Source organism: Corvus cornix, chromosome 2 (genome assembly GCF_000738735.6).
Source record: "Corvus cornix cornix isolate S_Up_H32 chromosome 2, ASM73873v5, whole genome shotgun sequence".
Taxonomy (NCBI): Eukaryota; Metazoa; Chordata; class Aves; order Passeriformes; family Corvidae; genus Corvus; species Corvus cornix.
Genome location: NC_046333.1, coordinates 84,099,024 through 84,113,293, shown reverse-complemented (window position 1 = coordinate 84,113,293; position 14,270 = coordinate 84,099,024). Strand labels below are relative to the sequence as shown.

The 14,270-nt window shown below is 36.9% G+C and overlaps 1 protein-coding gene across 1 annotated transcript in view; it reads left to right on the top strand.

Moving 5' to 3' along the window:
- Window positions 1-14,270, top strand: part of LOC104685860 (protein cordon-bleu) — a 122,086-nt gene that overhangs the window by 56,102 nt on the left and 51,714 nt on the right. The window contains exons 7-9 of the mRNA XM_039548899.1: window positions 1,603-1,647; window positions 3,992-4,086; window positions 7,477-7,560. Coding sequence (XP_039404833.1) covers window positions 1,603-1,647; window positions 3,992-4,086; window positions 7,477-7,560 — 224 coding nt within the window. The remainder of the gene's footprint in view (window positions 1-1,602; window positions 1,648-3,991; window positions 4,087-7,476; window positions 7,561-14,270) is intronic.

The following is a 14,270-nucleotide window of genomic DNA, read 5'->3' as shown; positions in this document are numbered from 1 at the left end:
AGTGAAGAAGAGCTAAGAGGTATTTGTATTTAAAATTTTGTTCTCATGTTTACCTATCCTCGCTTTCTGTTCTCATAGACAGAATTGTAGTAGCAGCTTCTTGGAGTTGAGTTTTATCAGCCTGATTATGTATTCAAATAACATAATTCTATGATGTGCTTTAAAATATAGCTGCTTTCAAAATACACATTGACAAGCACTACTTCCTTTGAGGTCAGAAAGTGATATTCATTAAAATTGTCTCCTTCAGTTTGTTCTCAATTGCTATCACTTCCAGCACAGTAAATGTCCTTATTTATTGTTTAGATAACGTCATTCTTGTAGGTGCTGAGCTGTAGGCTTATTTTTTATTTATAAAATTATTTATTTATGTTGACATTCTGTCTCTTCTTTCCAACTCTTTGGTAAGTGACAGTTCTACCTCTGTGTGAGTCAAATTTCAGTGAGTTTGGACTTCTAAGTAAACTAGATATCTCCTTTTCTTTTGAATTGGTAGGATGTTCCAAGAAGAGGCTGACAGCATGTCATAACTCAGTTGCATGTTTGTTTTTTTCCATACATGTTTACTGTAATTAAGCTAACCATTTTGGAGCAACATATCGAACGTGGAGTGTATTCAACAGGATTCATTCAACGTGCTTCGGGGACAGCCTATAGAGTAATTATCATAAGCCTTCATGAAAGTCTTTCCTTTCAAATGGAAGTGGCAGTGTGTATGCTGGTGCAGTGTTGGTCCTCAAAGTTTGGTTGTGCCTATACAGTCAAAACCAAGACTTCACTACAGGGCTGGGATTATAGCAGCAAATTATCACGGAATCAGAGAATATGTTGAGCTGGAAGGGACCCACAAAGATCTACACATCATAGTGTGCTGCTCTCTACATCAACTTTTTTTTTTGAATTCTGTTCTTTTTTAACCTTTCAGTATTCCTTTCCTGTCATTGTGATAAAATCCCCCTGATCCTGAGTATAATTCAATTTTTTATGCTTTCCTCTTACTCTGCACCATGGTGTCTTAGAAAACCAGTAAATGCACAGCAAATGTAAATTTACAAGAATTTTTCCTTTGTTTCAGGAAATTTCTTCTTCAGTGTTCTAATTTGTAATCTCCAAGAGGAATAAACCCACTGTTTTCAGTAGCAGTTGGTCTGTGACTTGTGCATTGAGTGGGTATCTAGCCTGTTTAGTTAACAGAAAATAGATTTTTTAAACACATTCCCACTAACAAGTAAGGCATCAGAGATGCTGAAAGCCATAGGCTGTTCTTGTAAGAGCAGATTCTAGAAAAACTCCTCACTCTTTCCTTGCCTGAAACAGAAAACACCAAGAGCTGAAAGATTATTAAAAGGGAAGCTCTGCTGCCACCTGCTTACTTAATTTGATTTAGCAGTTGAAGCAGCTTCCTGAGTGAACCAGGAATTAATACAAATGCAGCTAAACTGCTTCAGTAGAGCTCCGCATCTCTGTTGTCGGTCAACATTTTTTTTCTGTAATGCTTAGGAAAAAAGGTGCTAGGACTAATTACTGACTATTGTGCCTTACAAGGCTGTATTAGAACTTTAATGTGTTTTCTCTTATCCTTTCATTGCTTGCCTCTTCCAGTTCCTCCATCAAAAACTCAGTCTGAACCTTCTCTGAACTATAGAGGTACTGTACAATGCTGCTGAGAGAAAACTTCACTCTGTGTTTAACTCTTTCACTTCACTCTATGTTTAATGTGGGTTTGGTAGATAGATCTTTAAGAATGTCAAGTAAAATGCTATAGAAAAACAAGCTATTTTTGATCAGTGTTGTCTTTCCAAAGTGTTGCTTGTATGTCTTGTGCTTCTGCTAAGAACAAACACATTCTGTGCATACTGTCTCTTCAGTAATAGCCATTAAAATGCCAGCAAGTAACAAATTCTGCCATTTAACTCTTTTGTGGTGTGGTATGTCTATACAGATCCTAAGCCCGTTCAGTTTACCTAAATCATGATTAGTTAAATTTCACAGTTACTAACATTTCAGAGGTCTCTTGGGAAAAAAAATTATTTAGTAGCAAAGGCAGAATATTTTGATGTCTGTGAGATCTTCCACTGATTTCAATTTACATGCAGCAAAGCATTTTAATATCAAATGTATACATTCACATTGGGTAACTGAAAAGATGCTGACTTCTGAATTGTTACAGTAGTTGGGGTTGGATTATATTGGTGCTTCTGCTTCCCGTCAAATAGAAAATGTGTGTATTTAGTATATCCTTTCCCTATTGAGTCTGTTTTAACATTGCTTAAAGTAATTATCCTCAAGAAAGGTATGGTTGATTTCTAACCAGGTTTACTTCTTTGCATTACTAGCAGACACAACATAACTGAAGAAAAGCTGGATAACTTATTTAAATTTGTATGATGGAAGCCCACCTCCAGTAGGTGACAGCCATTGAGCAAATCTTAGTTCATGGCCTCTTAGCTTCACTAATGCCAGCTCTATTCCCCCTAATCCTCTGTCATTACTTGCTGTGGCTTCCTCTTACATGGCGATCAATAGTAGATGGAATAGCTATTGTATTTGTTTAAGAAAAAACTATACAGATTAATAAAGACTCATTATTTTGATGTTATATGCTTTACTTAATTCCCAGTTCATTGGTATTACATAATGTTCAATGTGGATGAGCAGCTGCTACATTAGCCTTTCTGCAGCATTGTTTATGGTTGAAGATTGTGCAAGTAAAGGAATCACAATCTAGTCACAGCCCAGCCCCAAGCAAGAAACCAGCATACAAGCATAGGTAGTGCTTAGGATTTAAGAAAAGCATGAATTCATTATTGTATTTGTTTGCAGTGCAGTTGCAACCTTTCTTAAGGATAGTTTCTCCCTGTTTTCCTTTTTGTTCGTTGTATGTGTTTAACACCCACCTTCTGACACGTGAGATTGTTTATATGCAAAAGTGATGTGTGTGAAAATCACTTCGTATGTTATGCAAATGAGTTCACAAGAGTTCTGGGATGAGGTTTTTTTGGTGAAGTAAGCCTTTATTTTGTGTGAACAAGCAAGTAATTTTGAATTTGAGTTTTAAATTGTTATTAAATAAATATTTACAAGAGAAAGTTGGTTTTTTTTTCCTGTGAATTAAACTTTTTGAATGCTAGTGGAATACTCTGATGTGCTTGGAATCAGGAGGAAATATTTATAGCATTATGCAGAGTCCATTTTAAAAAGCGAGAGCGCTTTATCATCTGTTTATTAAATGGGTAATGTTGTTTGCTGTAATGCATGAGTGTGTCATTTTGCTCATCCAGTTTGTGGATGAGAAACTGAAGGGGGAAGTTGAAGGGCTACAAAATGATATGAGAACTCATACAATTTCTTAAGCAGGTTCAAGGAAGACACATTTGAGCTCTTACAGCCTGAAATACCTATAAACTCCCCTCTTTTCCCACCTGAAGTAAAAGCACCAAGATAAGAAAGGTGACCACAACCAGCTAGTTCAAGTTCCAAGGAGGGCCCTATTTCCAAGGGGAAGGTCTTTTTTCCTCTTTTTACAGAGCTTTATCCAAATTACACACTGAGAATCTGTCATTTAACTTCACAGTATTGTCACACCTGTGAATTGTTGAAGATACTCACCATTATATCTTTTATTAAGTGTTTAGGGTTTTTAGTATTACAGTACTCTATGAGATTTAAGTGATACATCTAACAAGCATATGTGAAGTCATAAACAATTTTCTCATGTTTTGCCTTTAATAAGGGTTATTTAATTTTGATTGAAAATTTAGTGAAGTTTGTTGAATTATTCCATTTGTCTCCATTAGATTTTGGAGCATACTCAGAACAAATGAAAGTTTAATGACAAAGTAAGTGCAGGATCTGGCAGTTACTTAGATAATCCAGTCCATAACATCTCCAGCTCATAAAAATCCAGAATTAAACCAGGGTGTTTTAAAATACTCATGTTCTGAATCTTTATTTCAAAAGTGTAACAACTATTCCATTAAAATTGTTTCAGAACCAAATCGAAAGGCTTCAGTAAGCAGTGATGCAATAGAGAAAGAAAAGACAAGACTTTTGGGATTGTTCAATGCTGATAGAAGAAGCAGCAAGGTAAGTGTTCAGCAGTGTACTGCTCACTAAAGAGAATTTATTTCTTTCCAGATCTGTTATGTCTGTGGATGGCAGCATTTGTTTGGCCAGCCTTCCCTTTCCTTGCAGAAAGTAATCTGTTAACAGGTGCATGAGCTCTGTGTGATCAGCGCAGTGTGATGGAGATATCACCTGCTTATTGAAGGAGTCAAGCACGTTGACCATTTACTTTTTTCTTTATTTTTTTTTAATGCTGTGAGTTCAGTAGGTGTTAAAAAAGGGCAGTAGCTTCAAGCAACCTGTGTCTGCTTATTAGTAGTGCTCATATTGTAAAATGCATTTATGAAAGGACTGATGTAGTACAGAACAATTTAATTATCAAGTAGATGTGTCTTATGACCTCTTCTGTGCGTGGGTGATAATCTCTTTTAAAGCATTTATACCTCTTGGAAGCTCTGTGCAGTCACACTATTGCCATCTCCAAGTCTGTAAAGCCGATAAATCAGGTGTAGAAGAAATAACTTGCAATACTGAACTGAAGGATCAGTGTCTGCTGGGGGACATGTTAGCCATTTTTAACTTTGTATTCTTGAACTGGAAAATTTAGGGAAGAAATACTGTATAAAATAATTCTGTTGACATGCATTTATGAGGAATGTTTTCATTTATCTCAGGAATAAAATACAGAAGAACTTTCTGAATCAGGAACATAGGGAAAATAGTGGGCTTTTAACTTCATACTTTTTGCATCCTTTGTTAAAAATATTAGTGTTAACTGATTTTGGTTGTAAAGTATTTAATACTCTGGCATGTCAGAGGAAAAACAGAATTTTCTTTTATCTAGTTTAAAGAACCCTCCAAGGCTTTTGGAGTGGACTTATAAAATGTGTATCTGATTAACTGGCAGTAAGAAACATTTGCTTGTAAATGGACAGGTGTTTTACTTACCTAGTCTTCTCAGTCACATTCTCAAAACTATGAAAGCTTCATAAATCTCTCATAGTTCTCTGCCTTTTTGTTCATGATCAAATTTGTAGTGCTTTTGCCAGGGAATAGATTCCTTTACGGACATTGTGAATTACTGTGTTGGAAAACCTATTTTTGTCATAGGACACTTGGACACTTGTTTGTCATAGATGCTGAACTATTCTTAATATCTTACAAGGGACACACGGAAGCTGTATTTTATGAGATAAGAACCCTAAACACACTTTCAGAGTGGTTTTGCACTGCAAGAAAATACTTCCTATTTAGAAGGGAACAAAAGTGTAACTGGAGCGATAATGCTGTATCTGCTCAGAAGAATCAAGTAAACAAGGGAGCTCAGCCTGAGCCTCTAGAGCTGTAATTCCTCTGGAAGAACCAAACACATTACAGCATGCAGTTTATGCATCATACTTTGTCCTCTCATTCCATTTTACTGAACTTGGGTGTGAAGTCTGTGTTCTTGCAGTTCTAACTCCTGAAGCAGATCAGTTTTAACTTTTAAAGTATTAATGCTTACAACCTTAGAAAAAGTTGCTGTGAAGCATCCTAATTCAGGGGTTACTGCAGTGAGTTTCTCACAGCAGAGTTGAAAATGTGTTCAAAGATTGTAAGCTCCTCTATTTTTTTTTTGTTCTCTTTCTCTTGGTTGTTAATCAAAGGAGGTGATACTCTGAGGTTTTTAAAACACTAATTTTAATGGATGCTAAGGATATTGAGGATTAATTAAATTCAAAATAGTATTTGACCCGGGAAAAAGTAGGAACTGTACAAACAAGTATGAAAAACAGCTTCTAAATCTGAGGAAAAGGTCTATGTCTTTCTTGCCTCTAGTTCTGACAAGTTAATTGATTTTTCTTGGTCATTTTTTTATTGGACACTTACTTTCAAATGGCAGTTACTCTGTAGGGAATGAAACAAATCAGTCACTTTGTTTAGTCGAGCAAGGAAGTCACTGTTGCCTTTTTAATACAAACCTGTGGGAATTTGAAGCACAATAGGTAGAAGAATTACTGAAAACTGAAGAACAGAACAGCACACAGGAGCAAGCAGGTGTTAACAAAGCGTAATATATCTGACTTGCTATTGCGAAAGATTTCTAACCAAAACAGCAGTGAAACTGCTGAACAGACTTAGCAGGATGAGGGCACATTAATAAAGGTCTTTTAATAAAGGATGTGGTAGGTTTATGAAGGGATTAGATGATAGGATGCCTTATGATTTCAGGGAACTGGAATCAAAACCCCAGGGTGCCTAAACTCTTCTCTTTACGGCTATTTTTATATTTTTACTCCCCCACAAGGCTTATGGGGGAGTAAATAACCACAAATACCCCATGGTTCTGCGTATTTATTCATTTTTGTTTGTTTGTTTGCATTATAATTTGCAGCGGTGAGGAGAGTGTATGTGGTCATACATAGTCTCTATTTTAGAACTATTTGATAGGAATAATTGTTCAACGTCCTGCACAGTAGTAGGACTGCAGACTTGCAGGCATTTGCAAGGGGAAGGCAATTTCTTTTGCAAGGGAAGGAAGAAGAGTGTTAGCCTGGGTTGCAAACTGTTCTGTATCAGGTGTCAGTGCACACTACAGGCCTACGCTCAGATTTCCATGCCCACGCACATGCCTTTTTTCTTAGCTGGCTCACTGAGAGCAGTAATTGTGGTATGACAATACACCAGATCTAACTTTTCTAAAAAAAACTTTCCGTTATATTGAAAACACTGTGACACAGAATGAAAGCAAAGTCCTATTCTCGTGGCTGGTACAAATTTGTTAAAAGTATTTCTTTGGTTAACTTTGTACTGGCAGGCTTAATTCCAGATCAGGTATCATCTTGTTCTCTCCATTCTAATTTTATGCTGGATCAGTTACCCTCTGTTCTCCTGCAGCTGGCATAAAAACCATAAAGGTGGCATGAACTCCATTTCTTTTTGATGTTAAGTGTAGTCGTTTGCCCGAGGCTAAATCCAGATCAAATTGGCACTGCTAAGCAATCCAGTGGAGCAGAGGTGCTGTGCAGACAGTCATGGGATCTAGGCTTAAGTAAGGTATGTGCTAGTGCACAGAAACAGTTCCTTCATGGAGAAGTGGCAAGGAAGGAGCTCCCTGCTTGTTTCCTTGTGTCTGTGGGTACAGCAGAGACTAGCAGTCTGGTCCCTGATATTACAGGAATTAGTTACTCCCTATTTTTATCCTGGCCCAAGAATTTTTTCTTTGTATTCTTGTTCTTACATCTTTGCTGATGGCTTTCTTAGCTACTTGCCTGAATCAGAGTATTTTGCAGACTACTTCAGAGTTTCTCAGCAGTCAAATCCAGCACTACTGAGACAGTTCTGTGATGGGGTTTGGTATTTTGTTCTGGCATGTTTTTGCAGTTTTGTTTCCTTTGCTGCTGCTGTGTAGGACACTTGTTTGTGTTGCAGACAGAAGAATACTTGAGGATGAACAGAGATTGTGGTGAGGAGGATGTTTTTAGTTCTGCATCTACAAGTGAAGGCAGCTTGGATGTAAGTACTAACACAGCTTGTCGATGCTATTGCATTCTTATTAGATCCTGCAGTTTGAATTAACCAGAAACCACTGCTTTTCCTAATGCTTAGCCAAGTAGAAGTAGAAATAGCTTGTGCTTTAGCAGGCTTCATTATGTGAGTGCACAGTTCGCATATCTTCATGAAGTTAAAATGTAATGCCTTGTCTTCAAATAAAACTTGCTAGCTTCACTATAAATAAAGTTTCTTTCAATGTTAGAGTCTAAGCAGTTGTGAGAAAGAGGAACATAGGTGTTGTGACATGCAGTGACAGTACTGCATGATGCAAGAGAATGTTTGCCTTACCAACAATATTTAAAGGGAGCTTTTCTTATAAAACCACACCTTTCCTTTTCATCCCTTTATCTGACTTCTGCAGCATGGCAGCATTCTATTTGTTTCATAAGGAGCTTGGGGGTGAAGAGTAAACACTGGAAAAAACAGGATTTTTGTGAAGTACCTCAGTAGCATTTGGGGTACTAAAATCCTGTGAATCACATTTAGAAACATTTTTAAGTGACTGACAGCCTACCAATTTATGAGGGTCTAAATAGGAAGGTATCAAATTAGGAAGTGGGAATCCTAAATATAAGGTGGTTCTGGTGGTATAGTAATCATAATAAATGGCACATCTTTTTATTACTTTTTAAAATTACTTGGCTTTTTGTTGTCATATTTTCAAAACCTGGAGAAGACTCTGATTGTGTGATAGAAGTCTGAAATGTCAGGTTCAGCTCTGAATCCCCCTTTCATAAACAGATCTTTGGAAAAGGAGTGCAGATATGCAAAATATAGAACCCAGTAGCCACAGAGAAGGGTGACAGGAAATTATGGAAAAAATGGAAGAGTAAGAGAAAAAATCCCAGATGAAAAGAGTTATATAAAAGGAGTCCAAAAGGAGAAATAGATAGAAAATTGATTGGCTGTGAAGTGTAAAAACACCATACTCTGCAAATCTCTGAAGATTTCATAATGAAAGATTACTGAAATGGGAAAGCTGCTTATGATACTAAAAATTTGGGCAACGCTATAAAGGTTAATAGATCTCTCTTACTAAAAGAAAGTCCTAGAAGAGGGTGACTGTGTAATTGAAATAGACTAAGTAAAAGTATAGAAAAAGCATCACAAGCTCTGCCAAAATAAAATAATTTTGTGGTTTGTATTCACTGCCATTATAAATTAATCTCAATATCTTGATACCCAAGTACTAGAAAAGAAGGAAGGGTAGGAATTACAAGCAACATTATGATGATAAAGGTGTGTGGTGCTTTCCCCAGAAGACAGACATCACCTTATTTTTCTAGGGAATATTATAGGGCAAACTGTAAATTACTATTTTTTTTCCTCTGACATTGATGAAAAAAGTTTTCGAAACTGTTTTGAACATGTAACTCTCTTCTAAAGGTGCAGGTTATAGGGAGGAAAAGACTCTTGAAGAGGTAGAAATGTTTTCTTTTTATTCAGTTAAATGACCATGTCATGGATTTAGCTTTTACCCATTTTCTTCTTAAGAGGGATTAATCTTGAAGAACAATGTAGCCCTTGTTCAGTGTTTATGTCTTTCACTTCTGGTTTGACACCTGTATTTGTATGAGCACCAATCCTGCTAAGGCATGAGCACATAGTTAAATGAATGTGTTAACTTTGTTGCATTGAATTTGGTACTATTCTGTTCAAGCTTGTAGAAGGTGTATTAAATAAGTCTAACAGATTCACTCAGCAACACAGAAGGTTCCTCCTTTCAAGATGCTAGATGGGATTCAAGAAAAAGTTCAACAATTGTGATGCCTTAGGTGAAAAATTCTAAAATGTTGCAAACTTGCTATAGATAGTTGGCATAGATAACTTGTATTAAGATAAAATTCAAATGGAAACACCAGCAAAAAGCACATCATAATTTTAAAAGTTCAGCTTAGCAGTTCCTTATGGACTAGATTTGAGACCCTCAAATTCTGAGTAATTTGTTATTCTGCTTGTTCAAAAGAGATCTCATTTACTTCATAAGTATCCTTACTCCAACTAGGTGGTATCTTACATGACCAAATATGGGAAATATGTATTTAGAGATTATTATATAGAAGTTTTATTGCTGAGATAGGATTGTTGGCAAAATGTCATCCCGTAGAGGCTTCCTCTTTTGCATTTACCTCAGGTCTGCTTTCTAGTACTGTTTTGGGTGATTTGAAAGTATTTTGCTTTTGCTGTATGGGAACCAAAGGCAGTTTCAGTTTTATTTCTGAAAGAAAAATATCTTGACATTGCTTTTGGTACGGTACCAGGAGTTACACTGACTGGATCAAGAAAATTTTTTTTGCCCATAAAGTAACAGTTAACTTTTGAAGTACTACCAATGATGCCTTGGAGTGGCTACCTGAAAACTGAGGCTAGACAAGATTAGGAGAATAAAAGCAGGTATTTATTGAGGGGCCTTCAATAAATGTACACTACAAGTACAGAGCCCGAGGGCTCCACCCAAGATGGACCCTGGGTCACGGGTTTTTCACACTTCCATAAGTTTGGTTCACTCGCGTATCAGGGTTAATTCTCCAATTATAATTTCAAGTAAAGATGTCATTACCCCAAGTTTTCTCCCCCTGTCCAGAGGCTTAGTTTACATATTTCAGGGCCTGGGACAGCAAGGTGTCTTTGAGTTCAGGCCCAGAGAGGGTTTGTTATGTCTAACCAGAATGGGAGAACAGTAGCTAACAGGCTATGGAGTTTTAGAGTTACGGACTAAAGCAGTACAGGATCTGAAAAATATAAAAGCTAAATTCTAAGGCATCACCAAGGTAAAGGCATGAACTTTCACATGTTTAGTTTAAGTCCTTTTCTCACTATTACATGGTGGTGATGTGCACTGAATTGTAGGGGAAAAAAAGTAAAGACTCTATTCTGAGTATTGATTTGGAGTTGGTTTGTTTCTTTGTTTAAACTGAGCAATATGAGGTAATGGAATAAAAGTGTAAGAAATAAGAGACCCTTAAGTGTTTATTCAAGCACAAGTTATATTCACTTTTTAACCACCAAAACATTATCCGTGCCATATTTATCTAATTATTATTGGAATTATTAATGCCTCTAAAAATACTTTGAGTTATTGATGAAGAAGCAGATTTTCAAAGTCAAGATGGCAAAGTCAACACTTATGCTTGAGGTGAAAGGACATTTTTTCACAGTATCAGCAAAAATAAAGGTGAAAAGAATTTGTTAACAGCTTAGAGAGAAGGTGTAGAAATGCAAGAAAAGACTTCTCTGTGAAAATCCTCGAAGTGCCCAGTTCATTACACCACACACCAGTAAAGGACACGAAATCCAACCGTGTATTGTAAATGATGCAGAAATACCTTTCCCTTAATCTGGGAAGAGAAAAAAATCAGTTTTGTGCTAAGAAGATGAGTTTTATATCCAGGTTAAGTTTTCACAAATCAAATGCTATTGAAATACACAACATACAGATAAAGCAGTTGGAAGTTACAGTGCTGTTATCTGTATTCAGCTTTTTCTGTGCCGAAGGCAGACTGTCAGAGGTGGAGTTTAGAACAGCTGGAAAAAAAAGGGAACTTGAGTCCTCTCTGCCGCTTGGTGTCACTGTCCTCATATAAGTTGATCAAGCTAAAACACAGTATTTGGAACACAGTACTAAAATTAGCTGGTTTTATTTTTGGGACATTTGTGTTTTCATAAATCAAGAGCAAAAAAGCACATCCCAAGTGCTGAACGATGTGTAGCTCTGATGTGGACTTTGTTTATGTAATATATCAGCTTGGGAAAAAATATTTAGAAGTACAGCCAGGAGTGCTTATCAGAGGTTTTGAAACTTCAGCACAAAGTCTTATCACACAAGGTTTCTCTAGTTCAAACAGAACTTCAGCAGTGTGATGTTGGAGGATTTTCATCAGCACTTCATCAGCACCATTTTTAAAATACTGAGTCTTCAGTGTATGTCAGAATGTAGGTTTTGCCCAGAATCAACTCATTAAATGAAGCACATAGTCCCGCAGTTCTCTGCTTGATGAGTCTGTCCTGCTATGATTATATATGTTCATATGCAAAACTACAAGAGGAAAAGAAACATGTCATTTAAAATACTAAACAGTTATCAGATATGTTTAGGATGTGGGGAGGGGGGGATTTTGTTTTTATTTTTATTTTGTAGTACCTGTGTAATTGCAAGATTGTGCTCCAGAAGAAAAGTACCGTGCTAATATTTGATAAAAGTCATCAAGAATTTAGGTGCATTAGTAATCTTGGCAATCGCTTCTTAAGTGATGGCAACAACTTTTTTCTCCATATAAAGGCTTTTAAAACATGTATGATTTACCTTTTCAGTGCCTTGTACTCTAACTGTAACTTGTATGCCTTTGTTGAAGGCAGGAGTTACGCCATTCATGATGCACTTTCTCGGTTCAGAATGATTGGAAAGAAGGATCAGGTGCAGTTAGATGAATGTTGTTTCTCTTCAACCATGTCAGGTTCCAGGTGATCAGGCAATATCCTTTCCTGTCAAGGATTTCATGTCACATAGGCAGGTGCTGTTTAGGGTAATAGGAATGAGAATACTGCCCATGTCATCTAAATGGAAGCTAACAGTCATCCATTTTTAATATTTCCTTGTGTTTGACAACCACATTTGCTTTCAATTCCTGGTCTCACGTTCTCCATTCTTGGTCTCCTGACAATGCTCAGGATGTGTTTATTTGTTATTAGCAGGGACAAATCCTGGCATTTTGTAGAGTTAGAGCTATATGCACTGTCCAACATGTAGATTGTGATCTGGCCTTGAAACAATTCTGCTTAGTGTGATTTTGTTTGCAAAATACTAAACTCAACAAACTGAGTATGGAAAGTTGTCAATATCTTGCAGTGGACAGATCTGTTCCCCCCAGTCTTTCATTAAAGGGTGTTTGTAAGCCAGTAGTTAGATGTCAGAGGATGACACTAGGGAAGATATAAACGTTTTCATTTGTGCATCTGTTCACATGATCAGAAGAAAAAGAGATCTAATAAATATCATATATCTCAGCATAAGGCTCACCATCACAGTAAAGTTAGTTTTATTTTGATAGCCTGTGATACGCCATGGAAAAAAAAATCATTACTGTTAACTTGCCTTGGTAAGATGAAAGGTTTGCCCAAGGCTTGAGCTGGCATTGAGAGAATTTCAGTAGGTAGTAATGATGCCAATGATCAACTTTATTTGTCCTTGTCTACTGAGGGCAGGACAGGAAGCAATGTGCCTTACATATAGCAATAGAAATTTAACTTGGATACGAGAAGGAGAAAATTTGCATGGAAATTTCACAGGGGAGCATGCTATTAAAATGACTGTGAAATCCTTATCATTACCTAATCTGTAAAACCTCCAGAAATGTCTAGAGGATGAGCTACACGTACTTTATTCTGTCTCAGAGCAGAGTTATAGATTAAGCAGACCATGGAGGTGCCTTTCAGCCAGACTATGGCTGCTGGAGAGGTGCAGCTGTACCTACCTCCTTTTGTGGTGTGCACTTACAGGATATTAACTGTCTTCACTCATGTGAATCATAGATGGTTTTGCATATTATAGTGTCTTTAGATTTTTCTTACAGTATGTGATAGCAGACGGCAAGTGCTTGAAACAGTGGCTGCCTTCCACCATCAGACTTCAAGTTTTTGCTCCAAAATATGGTGTTACTAGACCTCTTCAAAGAAAAGGTCCTTGGAGTTAGTGCAAAAAAAATCGTCTTAGAACCAGCTGAACTACTCTGGCTCAAAAAAAAAAAAAAAAAATAGCCTGAGGCAGACACCTGGAATGGAAAGTCTCAGCATCCATGGTTAAAGCACGGTGAAGTTACAAGCTATTAAAAACAGTATCTGGTGAAGAGACATGTCGGCTGACCCCTGTTCTGTCTGTGCTGCTTAGCTTGTACTTGCCAACTTCATGCATTCAAAAATCACTTGTCAGCTCTTGCCCTCACCACACAAAAGTGGCTTAAGATCATGAGATTTGAAAAGAAGTCATTAGGGGGGACTTCCCTCCATTTGACTTCTGAGTGTTAGGTTTGTAGAAGTCACATTTAAGCTTCTGTTTTGTGACCATAAATAAAGGTTTTGTTTAAAAAAAAAATATTATCAGGTAGTAAGTGGTTACCAGAACCTGCATCTTTATTTAGATTTGCGTGGTTCAGAGTTAAATCATTACAACTCATGGTATTCAAGTTGTTGCTTTTAAAAAGATAACTCATAATCTTCAGCTCCTGCAGTGGTTTTAACAGGACATTTTGAAGGAAATACTGTCAAGAAACTTTCTGAGATGAACACAGAGAAATGAATTAAGTCAAATCAAAAGGGCTTGAGTAGGGTCATATCTACAAAAGGAACTGGGTACAAATATGCCTGGCAGTGCCTGTTTTAAATACCTGACAGTGTGGGCGTCTGGACTCTGCATCTAAGCAGCCGAGAGTCAGATTTCCCAAGTTTTGAATCCACTGAAATCTTCACAGCAGAGTTGTTTGTTAAACTCTGCCCATCTCTGTCTGTTACCTGTCTCTGCTCAAGATTCAAACCTTGAATCAGCTGTTAGATTCAGGTATTTGAAGCTTTTACTCTAGAATATTACCACCTACCACTGTTATCCAAAATGTAAGTGAACTAAGTTCTCTTTTTTGCTTTTAGAGATATCAGCATCAGAGAATTATTTCCTCCCTTTC